The 13,007-nt window shown below is 36.0% G+C and overlaps 1 protein-coding gene and 1 long non-coding RNA gene across 5 annotated transcripts; both read left to right on the top strand.

Annotated features, from left to right (window-relative positions):
• The first annotated feature begins 1,099 nt into the window (after positions 1-1,099).
• On the top strand, positions 1,100-8,093 carry LOC147472915 (chaperone protein ClpB3, chloroplastic-like). Of its 4 annotated transcripts, none has more exons than XM_086588057.1 (21): positions 1,100-1,251; positions 1,353-1,419; positions 1,999-2,290; positions 2,381-2,479; positions 2,561-2,698; positions 2,882-2,966; positions 3,585-3,675; positions 3,832-3,974; positions 4,185-4,277; positions 4,402-4,455; positions 4,551-4,670; positions 4,770-4,807; positions 4,887-5,006; positions 5,097-5,195; positions 5,283-5,414; positions 5,867-6,001; positions 6,108-6,172; positions 6,280-6,334; positions 6,684-6,834; positions 7,396-7,704; positions 7,803-8,093. In XM_086588057.1, the coding sequence occupies exons 14-21, from the start codon at positions 5,127-5,129 to the stop codon at positions 8,078-8,080; spliced, it is 1,194 nt and encodes a 397-aa protein (XP_086444183.1). In that variant the 5' UTR covers positions 1,100-1,251; positions 1,353-1,419; positions 1,999-2,290; positions 2,381-2,479; positions 2,561-2,698; positions 2,882-2,966; positions 3,585-3,675; positions 3,832-3,974; positions 4,185-4,277; positions 4,402-4,455; positions 4,551-4,670; positions 4,770-4,807; positions 4,887-5,006; positions 5,097-5,126; the 3' UTR covers positions 8,081-8,093. The 4 variants fall into 4 exon arrangements, with proteins under 4 accessions (XP_086444183.1, XP_086444186.1, XP_086444187.1 ...); XM_086588060.1 differs by having other exon boundaries at positions 1,115-1,251; positions 3,585-3,654; XM_086588061.1 differs by having other exon boundaries at positions 1,115-1,251; positions 4,402-4,446.
• A 1,461-nt stretch (positions 8,094-9,554) lies between these two features.
• On the top strand, positions 9,555-11,268 carry LOC147472914 (uncharacterized). The gene is made up of 3 exons (XR_015210646.1): positions 9,555-9,671; positions 10,813-10,902; positions 11,134-11,268. It is a non-coding gene; the product is annotated as an uncharacterized LOC147472914 (long non-coding RNA).
• The last annotated feature ends 1,739 nt before the right edge of the window (positions 11,269-13,007 follow it).

Below are 13,007 nucleotides of genomic sequence, written 5' to 3'. Positions count from 1 at the left end.
GCGATAGGTTTTCAATTAATCCCCTGGGTGGGTTTGGTTCGTTGAAATCTTGCATGACAGTGTCGTCCATGTTGGAAGAACACGATGATGAAGGGTTGTTTTCATGGAGTTTTGGTGGGCCTATGAGTTGAAACGAAGGAGCAGCCATGTTTTGGTTTTCTGTGTTGATGAATTTGAGGAGAGATCTCGTTTTCTTGTTTTGGTGAAATCAATCGAGGAGAGTTGTGAGATGTTGTGATTTTTTTGGGCTAGTTTTATAGAGGTTTGGAATGCGTGGGCGAGTGATTTTTTGCTTCCAGCGGGATTTGCTCCAACAGCTCCAAGCGAAACAGGAACCAACCACGTGTCTACTAAAAAGAGATTGACAGTTATCAAATTCCTTCCTTAGAAAAAACTTTCTGATTTGCCCCCACTAAAAATAGAAATAAATAAAAAGAAAAATAATTAAAAAAATCTCATTGTAAAATATATAGGAGTTTTTTCCATCATTAGCTAAAGATTTTTTTTATCTTTTTTAGTTTGAAAGAAGTGTCACTAGTTCAGCACTTCAAGTTTTTTATTCCTTTTTTTTTCTCCCAACAATTAAGACCAAAAACTAGATTTTGTAACTGGTCAAGTTTTTTTCTTTTATTTTTTTAAGGTTGGGGGTAAATCAAGAAACATATATTAAGGTGGAAATTTGATAACTGTTGATCCCTTTTCAGTGGACACTTGGTTGGTTCCTGTTTCCCTTGGAACTCTTGGAGCAAATCCCGCTGGGAGCAAAAAATTACTCTGCGTGGGCTACAAGGAAATTGCTTGGGCCCCAAGGAGAAACTTAAGGCTAATGGGAATTGGACACGTGGATATTAATAGTCAGTATGATTTTATAACTGTTGGTTGGTGTTTCTATAAAACGGGTTCTAACTCTGCAGCTCGTAATTTACCTGCTAAATGCATTGCAATTTGCACATTTGACCGATTAAAACCATGGATTTTCTTTTCATATGTACTTAGGTGTACAACAAAAGGAACATTACAATATTACATTAGGTAGCTGGAATGTAAGACCTGTACACTTAATTTGTGGAAAATGGATCTAATTTATTAAAATTTATTGTGATTTGTGAGACAGGCTATTGAAAAGAATGTTGCAAGTGAAAAGAATGTTGTAAGTGAAAAGAACTAAGGACTGTTTGACTGATAGGAAAGAATTTTACACGTTCGTTTAATAAGCCTAGAACTTCATTTCTCCTTCGCTCTGCTGATTATGTATGTATCTATGCTGCCTTCACTGCTAGTTAGCTTAGCTTTATTTGTTAGGAAGTTTTAGTTGTATATTTGTATTTGAATATTGTCTCTTACTTTTACAGTGTTAAAAAGCAGGAGCATACATCATTACAGAACTTGACTGAATACTAGCTGATCTCCTCATTCCAGGTAATTTTAATACTTGCTTCTTGAAGAAATAGTTTGCCTCTTATCTGTATGACTGTATCTGGTTAATTAACCAACCAGCCTGGCTGATACACGCACAAAAACACAGTTGTGAGATGTTGGATCTTTAACTTCTCTTTAGATAACAACTAACTCAGGGATGGTCAGTCTCCACATCCTCATATGTAGTTGCTACTTGCTAGTAGATTAACTTACACTACCAAAAAAACGACTTTACCCGACAGACTTCAGAAAAATTACCCGACGGTTTATAACCATAGGAAGTTACCAACGCCTTTTATCCGTCGGGTATTAGTTGGCCATCCGTCCTAGAGGTATTCCAATTGTTTAGTTCTGTCCGACAGTTGCCCGAGAGTTTTTAGCTATCGGCTAGTTCGACTGGATTTAACCATTGTTTGTTTCCAACAGACACCAAAATATGGCCGTACTTCTTAACCGTCGGCATATCTATTCAATTATCAGGCGGCAAAGATTTCACTTCCCACGCTCTAAAATTTCATGAAAAATTAAACCCCTATAATTAAAATAATAAAACCGACTCTAAAACTGCCGAGTTTTCAGCTTTTCCTTCCTTCTGCAATAGCTTTTCCTTGAATTTCATTGCACCGACGCCCTTGAATTTCATTGCACCGACGCCCTTCTCAACCTGAACAGGTAATTATGAACCGACGCCATTCTGATTTCGTTTTCTAGTTTTTGCATGTTTAATCCTTAAAAAATATTCACTTTCCTTCACTACATACCCATTGAAGAAGTATTTGAGAATTTGAGATGTAGTAAAGATGGTTTAACAAGTGCTGGTGCTGAAGAGAGATTAGTCATTTTTGGTCATAACAAGTTAGAGGAAAAGAAGGTTTGTTTCATTGACACTCTTCTATATGCCATTTGTTTTATTCATTTTGCTTCAAAATTTGATCTTTATTTCATTTCTATGTGTTTATAGGAAAGTAAGTTTTTGAAGTTCTTAGGCTTCATGTGGAACCCTTTGTCTTGGGTCATGGAAGCAGCTGCAATTATGGCTATAGCACTAGCAAATGGAGGGGTGAGCTTAAATTATGTGTTTTATGAAGTTGTTTGTTTGTTTTATGTGATTTTGTTCTGATTTTTAAGAATTGTGTTGCAGGGAAAGCCTCCTGACTGGCAGGATTTTGTGGGGATTATTACTCTACTTGTTATTAACTCAACGATTAGCTTCATTGAGGAAAATAATGTCGGAAATGCCGCTGCAGCTCTTATGGCGCGTCTAGCCCCTAAGGCTAAGGTACTAGATTGAACAGATTTTGCTTATACAGGTTTTCTGTTTGCATTTAGTTGTTTTCTTCACTGATCTGGGTGAAACTTGCTCGCTAATTCAGGCCTGGGTGAAACTTGACTAATGAGTCACTCAGCTGAGCTGAAACCGAGTTGAACTCATCTTGAATTTTGATCCTTTCTCTTGTACCAGCTGAACCAAATAATGTGGCTGATGCAGCAATGCTAGTGTCTACTGCAAAATCACACTTGGAAATACTCCGCCCAGGCAGATGCAGGTAAGAAAAAGTGCTTCACTCAATTCTATCATGAGCTGCCTCAATTCTATCATGAGCTTTCATATTTAGAATAATAAGTAAAAATAGTGTAATTTTTTCTGAGCTAAACTCCTGCCCTCCCTTGAAAGGAAATGGTAAACAACCTCGGAGATAAATAAAATCATTGAAAATTATGTGGGTCATTGCTTCACTTCATGGTCATAATTTGGAACTTTATTCGCCGGAAGTGGCTGCACATCACCTTTCTTCTGTGGCATCCAACTTTCACTCTTTGAATACATGCCCAATTGCCCATGAAGGGTACGTAGCCTCTACTGTCTCCCTCATATGGAAGCTAGACTCCTGCGGTGATTCGGCATTATGTTGAAGTAGCTGCTGCTTAGGTGCTATATAAGAATATTAGCTAATTCATATATCATGCATGTTGCATGAAAAGTCAGTTAGATTTTGTTGACTCCTTCCATAACGTCATTGCATTTCATTTGCCACTCTGCTTTGAAAGTTGTTACAGATCCAGATCCAAATTTGAAATTACTTTCTCCTTCCATTTTCATGACCTTTATATGCTTCCAGTACATGTAACATTTATAGAACACACTGTTTGTTTTCACTTTTCAGGTTGTTTCGACTGGTCCTACTCCTGAGTGGGACGAGGGCTTTGCATGGGCACTAGATAGTCCTCCAAAAAGTCAAAAACTTCACATTACCTGTAAGAACAAGAGCAAATTTGGGAAAGTGATTCTGACAGCATAATCAATTAATCATCAATTAAGAAAACAAGACAAAAGAAATAGATTCTGACAGCTTTATTAAGCTTCACTATTATCAGAAACTGAAACTGGCTTTTTTTTTAATCCAATGACAGAGCTCATTCGGGAAAGTAACAATCTAGATTGACCGGGTTGTAATGCTGGGTTCTGTTGCTGGGGAGTACACACTACTGCCTCAAAGCAAAAGTGAACCTTCTGAAATTTGGAGCGTCTGTTGTGCTGATTATTTTCATTGCCAGTAAGGAGTGGACCTTCTGAATATCGTTGTCACTATATTTTGTCAATTGTTAGTTAGTTTACTATGTAATTTCCTCCAACATCGTTCTAGAGTCTTCGCCTCTTAGGTCTCACTTCCCATTGATGTATTCATTACTTTGGTATAAAACTTGTTTTGGTGGGTTTAGATGACATATGGGTTGACTGTTGTATTCATTCTCCTTTCTGGCAGCCTAGCGAAGTCACCAAGGACAGTAGCAGTTCTGAGGATGATTCATCTGATGAGGACGAGGATGAACAGCCTGCCAAGACTTTAAAGAAAAATGTAAGATGAAATATTTTTGTGAAATGTCTGGTTTGTTACTCTTTGTTGTGTGTACCGTGTATGTGCATCCCTTGGTTACATCTTTAAGTTGCACACTAAATCTCATTGTGTAATGCGTTTATAGTGGGAACTTCACCTCTGAATTGGTTCCCATCACCTAGCTCAACAGGTTTGTCAGGTTTGTCAGAGTACTTTTCCAGGTTTTTTAATTTCGATTTTGTGTGGTTTACAAAATTTGATAACAGTGATGCCTTTGGAATTTAACTAATGTAGGGAGCCATCACGAAGAGAATGATAGCAATAGAGGAAATGGCAGGCATGGATGTGCTTTGCAGTGATAAAACTGGAACTTTGACCCTGAACAAGCTCTCAGTAGACAGAAATCTTATTGAGGTTAGACGGATAATACTGCTGGTGGTTTGTTCTTTTTCTAACCTGACATACGTTCTGGAATATAAACCTGATAGATCTACATGATATTCTTTTGTTCAGATTTTCTTGAAGCTGTGTTAAAGGAAGTTGTGGATTTGGTACTTGTTTATCTCTTCTTTTTCATGTAAAGTACATTTTTTTGGTTTTTTGATGAGTTTTGTGATGTTTTGAGTGCAGGAAAACATACCCATTGAAGAAGTATTTGAGAATTTGAGATGTAGTAAAGATGGTTTAACAAGTGCTAGTGCTGAAGAGAGATTAGTCATTTTTGGTCATAACAAGTTAGAGGAAAAGAAGGTTTGTTTCATTGACACTCTTCTACATGCCGTTTGTTTTATTCATTTTGCTTCAAAATTTGATCTTTCTTTCATTTCTATGTATTTATAGGAAAGTAAGTTTTTGAAGTTCTTAGGCTTCATGTGGAACCCTTTGTCTTGGGTCATGGAAGCAGCTGCAATTATGGCTATAGCACTAGCAAATGGAGGGGTGAGCTTAAATTATGTGTTTTATGAAGTTGTTTGTTTGTTTTATGTGATTTTGTTCTGATTTTTAAGAATTGTGTTGCTGGGAAAGCCTCCTGACTGGCAGGATTTTGTGGGGATTATTACTCTACCTGTTATTAACTCAACGATTAGCTTCATTGAGGAAAATAATGCCGGAAATGCTGCTGCAGCTCTTATGGCGCGTCTAGCCCCTAAGGCTAAGGTACTAGATTGAACAGATTTTGCTTATACAGGTTTTCTGTTTGCATTTAGTTGTTTTCTTCACTGATCTGTTTTAATTTTAAGCTGCATCTGATAATTATAGCTGTTGTTTAGAATCTATTTTAAAGAAGTTATGAACACCATTGGTTTTAAAAAGGCTTTTTTCAAGCCGAAATCTGCTTTTGGAAGCCGACTTTAGTTGTTTGGAGTTGGTATAGTTTTCAGTATTATGCCTAATGATGAGAAATTGAGTGTTGGGTTTAGATAAAGAATAAACTAGAATTTGAGTGATGGGGTCATTTAGGTGAAAATAATGATATTTTAGGCTTGATAGTAGTAAGTCAGTGATATTCTAAGTGAAGAGTAAAAATAATAAGTTGAGTGACGTTTTTCGAATTTGTTTCATTTCCATGTGGTATCTAAAATTGTTATGGGTTCATGAAACTAAAATAGGTACTTCGAGATGGAAAGTGGAACGAAGAAGATGCAGCAGTTCTTGTTACTGGAGATGTCATCAGTATAAAACTTGGAGACATAGTACCAGCCGATGCTCGTCTCCTCGAGGGAGACCCGTTAAAAATTGACCAGGTGACTCTACTATCTAATGACCGTCCCTTTTTAAAACTCATTATGCAATCGAGAATACCCCTCCACCCTCTTAAAATTCTGATCTGTTCTCCTTTTGAATTTTCAGTCTTCTCTAACAGGGGAGTCCCTTCCTGTAACAAAGGGCCCAGGAGATGGTGTTTACTCTGGGAGGCAGGCTTCCGTTGGTTTATATATATTTTTTCCTTTACAATCTTCTTTACCAATAAACTGATATTCTTCCTCTCTTTCATTCGTCTGTTTCATGTGTAAATTTCCAGGCTTGCCCAGATAATTGTGCAAGGAGATGTCCCTCAAGCTTTGATGAATCGCAAGGTAGGCATTTAAACAAGGGTCCTACCGAAGTTTATATCTTAAAATTTCTTATGGCCTTTTTATAGAGGTGCAACCATACAAATTGCAGCTTTCATGTATATCTTGTCGTCCATTGTCAGATTAATAGAAGTCATTTGAGCCGTAAGAATATGATAGTAAAGTTTAAGTACGACCACATGCTTGTCTTTATTAATAAATGTAATTTTTTAAATAACATTCGATAATGTACCTATGTTTTCTGTTTCTGTTGATAATTAGATTTGTCTCATAATTTTTTAGGTCCCTCGATAATGATGATTTTTGCCTTTTGATTTTATCATACTTGGTCTAATAGACCTTTTATTACCAGTTGATATCCCTTGATATGGGTGCGCTTATTGCTGGTGCGAAATATCGTGGAGAATTTGAGGACAGGTTGAAAGCTGTCCTGAAGGAAGTGACTGATTCAGAAGGACAAATTGTTCTTTTTATTGATGAGATCCACACTGTTGTAGGGGCAGGTAAAAACACTTTGATTGGGTTACGACTTACTAGCAATGTTTTTCAGATGTTTTACGTAAATAGTTGTTGAGTATGTAGTTCATTTCGTTGGATTCTGCTTAATGTAATTCAACCTGATATGGGTACAATATTTTACTCTAAAAAATTGAAGAATCCATCATTTTTTCACCCCGTAGTTTCAGATACCTTACGGAAGTTCATGAGATTTATAGATTTCAAAAGTGATTCCAGTATACTGCTTGAATTTGGTGTAGTAGTCCGTTGATCTTCTTTAATATTAAATCTTCTTTGTTGGATAAGTCTATCAACTTATTCTTTTACTTTTTCCTTTCAAGCTTCGCAAAGGTGAATGCATTATGTTTTTGTATAAACTGATCAATGAAGACTTGTCAGAGATTCTTATACCGATAAAAACAAACATAGACTCACTTGACTTTATTCTTATCTCCATCCATATCATTTTATATGGCTTGGCTAGTTCACTCTATTATCAGTTATCTTCAGATTGAGTTTGTAATTTAGAACTAGATATTATTGATATTTTGGTATTAATATCTTAGGTGCCACAAATGGTGCGATGGGCGCTGGTAATCTTTTGAAGCCTATGCTTGGTCGTGGTGAGTTGCGATGTATTGGTGCTACAACACTCGATGAATACCGTAAATATATTGAAAAAGATCCTGCCTTAGAGCGTCGTTTCCAACAAGTTTATGTTGATCAACCGTCAGTGGAAGATACAATTTCTATACTACGCGGATTGCGTGAAAGGTATGAGTTGCATCATGGAGTCCGAATATCAGATAGTGCACTTGTAGCAGCTGCAATTCTTTCAGATCGGTACATCAGTGGCCGCTTTCTTCCAGACAAAGGTAATCAGAAGTTCTATATCACAGAGCACTCAGCTTCGATTGAATGGTTTTCATAGTGGTTGAAGCTACCAATGCTAATGTGAACATGTTTCTTCCAGCTATTGATCTAGTTGATGAGGCAGCTGCAAAATTGAAAATGGAAATTACTTCAAAACCAACTGCCTTGGATGAGATCAACCGATCTGTACTGAAGCAGGAGATGGAGAGGCTTTCTTTGATGAACGACATAGACAGAGCATCGAAAGATAGGCTGAGTCGCCTTGAGGCAGAGCTCTCTCTCTTAAAGGAAAAGCAGAAGGCTCTAACCGAGCAGTGGGAGCACGAAAAATCTGTCATGACGCGCATTCAGTCCTTGTACCTGAAACAATTATTATAAAAAATATATTTTTAAATAAAGAACTAATACCCGACGGATAAAAACTGTCTAGTAGCAAACTACCCGACGGCTAGCAGTTGGCATATCCGACGGCTGGTGACAGCTGGTCTAACCGACGGTTCATAACAGCAGAACTATCCAACGGTTCTTAACAGCAGCAACTATCCGACGGTTTTTGACAGCCGGCATATCCGACGGATATTAACAGTAGGAATGTCCGTCGGCAAAGGTCCTCAACCCCGACGGCCTGTTTTGACCAATAAAAACCGTCAGAAGCCTATGCCGACCGAGCATTTTCCGACGGTCTTGCGGCGGTTTTGGTCTGTCGGGTAATACCTTTCGCGACAGCCATAGTCAGTCGGGTAAAGTCGTTCTTTTGGTAGTGTTAGTAGATCATCACATGATTGCAGACTGATCTAGAATACATGAACCCCCAGAGATTTGATAGAAACTCTACTTCAGTATAAGTAATTAGCTAGAAAATGTCAAAACTATAATAAGGATTTGCACCCCCATTTTTTTTTTTTCATAATTTCTATTATTGCACCCTTATATGATCAATTATGAGTTGCATATGCTCCTGCTCCTAGTATTAATGCGTTGAAACAATCGTGTAATATACAAATTTAATATACACGATTGTTTCAACGCATTAATACTAGGAGCAGGAGCATATGCAACTCAAAATATACAAATTTAATATACACGATTGTTTCAACGCATTAATACTAGGAGCAGGAGCATATGCAACTCATAATTGATCATATAAGCTAAGGGTGCAATAATAGAAATTATGGAAAAAAAAATGGGGGTGCGAAAATATATTTTTTTAAGAATATATTTTCAAAATATGATGTCTTATGTTCTTGTTTGTTTAGTCTTATTATGGTTATAAGGTTATGTTCTTGTTTTAAGAATTCTAGATATTAGGTGCTCATCACTTCATCAGCTAATGGGAGTCCAAAGTCTACAACTATTGTTCATAAAAACCAGACGCGCGCATTCTTTAACTACGGCCTACGAGTGACCTTAAGTGTACGCTGGATGGCAAACTTGGTTCGGCAAACTTGGTTCCAAACTTTATTTAAGTAATATATACTCATCCCAAAAAAATACAACATTAAATATTATATACTACCTAACATCAGCCATCATTCCATCAACACATTTTAGTTACAAACATGCATTATTAAGTCCACTACCATACTAAAATCATACTTTTGCCATTTTCTTATAACAAGCTATGCCACCTTCCAACTAACATTATCCTAACAAATAAATAACAGCAAAAAGACAAATATACCCATACTAATCATTTTCAGTTCTTTCTAAATTTATGAAAATGAGTAACTGACAACTGAGCTCTAGTACGATATTTCCATCTCTAATAATGAGTAACTGACAACTGGACTATGTTTCCAGCTTAGTGCATTTGTCCGTTGTAGTGAATGCTAAAGTTACTTTTACAAGACCGTAACTTAATCTCTTTTCATTGAAGCAGTTTATCACATAGTGAACCCAATATTGCCAACACTTTTTGGCGTCGAAGTCGGAGGAAAGTTATTGCGGAACAACGGACCGCTAGTTCAAGGTCTCTCTTTCTCACCCTCTTTTTTTTTCATTATTATAATTACTTTGTTAAATTTCTATTAGTACGAGTCTATTTGCTTTGCTTATGTAAGTTATGCCCTGATACATTTGAATACTTCAAGAAATATTGAAAGTTACGTCCTGTTTTGCTGTATATGACAAGAATTTTAGAACTTCCATTTCAAACTGTTGTGAGGTAAATAATTGGTATAAATCCTGGGGCCTTTCCACTCATTTCCAATCGGTTTTCAGTTGGCTGCTCCAAAGTTTGTATGGTATGAGAGCAGGCTATGTTTGCTAAATGCTCCATGTCACACATTAGAATAAAAGTCCATGTTTTAGGGTCAAGTCCCCCCACACATGAGGGGGCGTGTTGAGATAAATAGTCCCACATCGGTAGTTTAAAGCTGTGTATCAAAATATAATATAAATATGGTGATTTATAGAAAAGTTTATTCATCATTTGCATCAACACTAATTATTCCTTCAAATACTAATCACCGTTGGTTATTTGGTGATATTCAATGGTTAAGTCTTTCTTTTGGCTAGATATGACTTATGAGAAGTTATGTTTGAAGGTAAAAAATGGTATATTCTAAATATACAATGAGTCGTTGATATAGGAATCTATTTGCTTTTGTGTCTTTCTCTCTTGATTTGTTTATAAAGTGGCTTGAGAACTAGGGTGTGTTTGATTGCATGAGGGAATTTGCACCACTGAATCCCACATTTTAGTGCAATTCTCAAGAGATAGGAATCATATATAGGTAAGTATGGGAAACTTTAATTTTGACATCCTCAAGAACGTCTACGGAGAAGTTGTATGGGAATTCTTATATTAGGAGGGCATGAAAGACTTTTCTAAGGGAAATGATCCTTTGATTGGTAATCTCCTATTTACTCGTTAGTTTTTCTTTTTCGATCGATAAAGGTCTTGTATGTGAATTGCTATTGAATCAGGTTCATTTGTATATCTGATGAGATTTGCATAAGTGAGCTAATTCATAATATATTTATGTGGACTTTTGGAAATTTATTTTTGAGTCATGGGTACAGGTCCCTTTACATGTAAGACCTATCACTCGTGCAAGTTCTTTCTTAGCTTGATAGATCATTTTGTTGTCGTTCGGTATATTGTGTAGGGTATCGATTTTATGAAAGGAAAAACAAGAAGGCCAAAAGAATTGCTTCCCAATCTAATGAGTCATGCTCACTTCAAGCTCCTTGTTAAGGTAAAAACTTAAACCTCACTCTCTATTTTCTCAATTTTCAACTCATCAAGTTACTACAAGATTTTCTTTTTATGCACCGATTTTATGTAATCATTGTTTATGTCGTCGAGATATGGGAGTAGACAACAAATGGTCTATCTTTGAGGGGGTATTTAATTAATTGCATGAATTTAATTAGTATGATTGTTTTTCTGAGTTCATTATTTGTTTTGTGATTTTTTTTGGAATTAGATGGGCTTTGTGGAGCGGCACTAGGATTTATATTTAGTGAAGACATCGTCACTAATGCTTGTTATTGCATTTTGAAGATTCGGAATTGCTTGGAAAATCGTATAGAAATTTGTAACTCTTAGTAAATCTTAATTTGTAACCCTCAAAACTCTTTTGAAGTTATATATATGATTAAATGAATATAATATTTTTTTCATGTGTTTGCTTGTGTTTATTTTACTTGTCAAATGGTGTGAAAAAGTATTTAGGTAATTTTATTTGCATCTATATGAAACCAGGAGGTGCAGGTTTAGGGCATGAAAAAAATTAAAATAAAATTTTTAACTATATCAATACATTAGTAACGGTTGTAAACCGTTGCAAAGCAAAAAATAAATATTAAAGCATCATCAATAATCGTTACAAATCAAACTACGCAACGCTTTTTAACCGTTAATAATAGTCACTTTGCAACGGTTAATAACCGTTGGAAAATTTTGTTTGCAACGCTTTTTAACCGTTCAAAAATTTCTAACACTTTACCCACGCCCTATTTACAATGTTTAAAAAGCGTTGCGAAAATTATTCGCAACGGCTTTTTGCCGTTTCAAATAGCCTGTTATGGTGTAGTGTATTGAAGGTATATGTATTATAAGGTGAGAGAAGTATGAAGTTTGTGACGGGGTGTCAAGTATTTAATTAATTGCATGAATTTAATTAGTATGATTGTTTTTCTGAGTTCATTATTTGTTTTGTGATTTTTTTGGAATTAGATGGGCTTTGTGGAGCGGTACTAGGATTTATATTGAGTGAAGACATCGTCACTAATGCTTGTTATTGCATTTTGAAGATTCGGAATTGCTTGAAAAATCGTATAGAAATTTGTAACTCTTAGTAAATCTGAATTTGTAACCCTCAAAACTCTTTTGAAGTTATATATATGATTCAATGAATATAATATTTTTTTCATGTGTTTGCTTGTGTTTATTTTACTTGTCAAATGGTGTGAAAAAGTATTGGTAATTTTATTTGCATCTATATGAAACCAGGAGGTGCAGGTTTAGGGCATGAAAAAAATTAAAATAAATTTTTTAACTATATCAATACATTAGTAACGATTGTAAACCGTTGCAAAGCAAAAAATAAATATTAAAGCATCATCAATAATCGTTACAAATCAAACTACGCAATGTTTTTTAACCGTTAATAATAGTCACTCTGCAACGGTTAGTAACCGTTGGAAAATTTTGTTTGCAACGCTTTTTAACCGTTCAAAAATTTCCAACACTTTACCCACGCCCTATTTACAATGTTTAAAAAGCGTTGCGAAAATTATTCACAACGGCTTTTTGTCGTTGCAAATAGCCTGTTATGGTGTAGTGTGGATTGAAGGTATATGTATTATAAGGTGAGAGAAGTGTGAAGTTTGTGACGGGGAATCAAATCACCAATGCCATAAAATGCTCATGATTAAGCACCAGCTTCACAAAAACAAAGAATGAACCTCTACTGTTTTCAAACAGTGTGTTTTTCTCATAAAAAGGAAGAGAGAAGTGAGCGAGAGAATGCTTTAAAGGATAAAGGAGCGGTCCATATATGTATAGTTAAGTATCAGTCTCTAAATTCAAATCAAAGTAGTGGTGAGGGAGATAAGTCACGTAAGGACAGGCAAGCGTCTATAGTCAGCTCAGTATTACCTTTTTCTAATGGTGTGGGCAGAGCACCGATAACCACCAGTTGAGAAAGAGTGGTATGGCCCTCATGTTCGCAGTACTAAAATTCAGACATGACCTTGATCCCATACCATTTACCTTGTGTCAAGGGTCAACCCAAGCAAGGTTTTGGTCACCAAAGCAGGAGCTCAAAGTGCACACCTTGCGCAATCGCAGGTCAAT

This window comes from Coptis chinensis, unplaced genomic scaffold, assembly GCF_015680905.1.
Source record: "Coptis chinensis isolate HL-2020 unplaced genomic scaffold, ASM1568090v1 utg6399_pilon_pilon, whole genome shotgun sequence".
Classification (NCBI taxonomy): Eukaryota; Viridiplantae; Streptophyta; class Magnoliopsida; order Ranunculales; family Ranunculaceae; genus Coptis; species Coptis chinensis.
This window is presented reverse-complemented; position numbering and strand designations above follow the sequence as displayed.

Coding starts and splice junctions, on each gene's coding strand:
- LOC147472915 (XM_086588057.1), top strand. CDS start 5,127: ATGTGGAACCCTTTGTCTTGGGTCATGGAAGCAGCTGCAATTATGGCT. Junction 5,196..5,282: donor TAGCACTAGCAAATGGAGGG/GTGAGCTTAAAT, acceptor TTGCTGGGAAAG/CCTCCTGACTGGCAGGATTT. Junction 7,705..7,802: donor CCGCTTTCTTCCAGACAAAG/GTAATCAGAAGT, acceptor TGTTTCTTCCAG/CTATTGATCTAGTTGATGAG.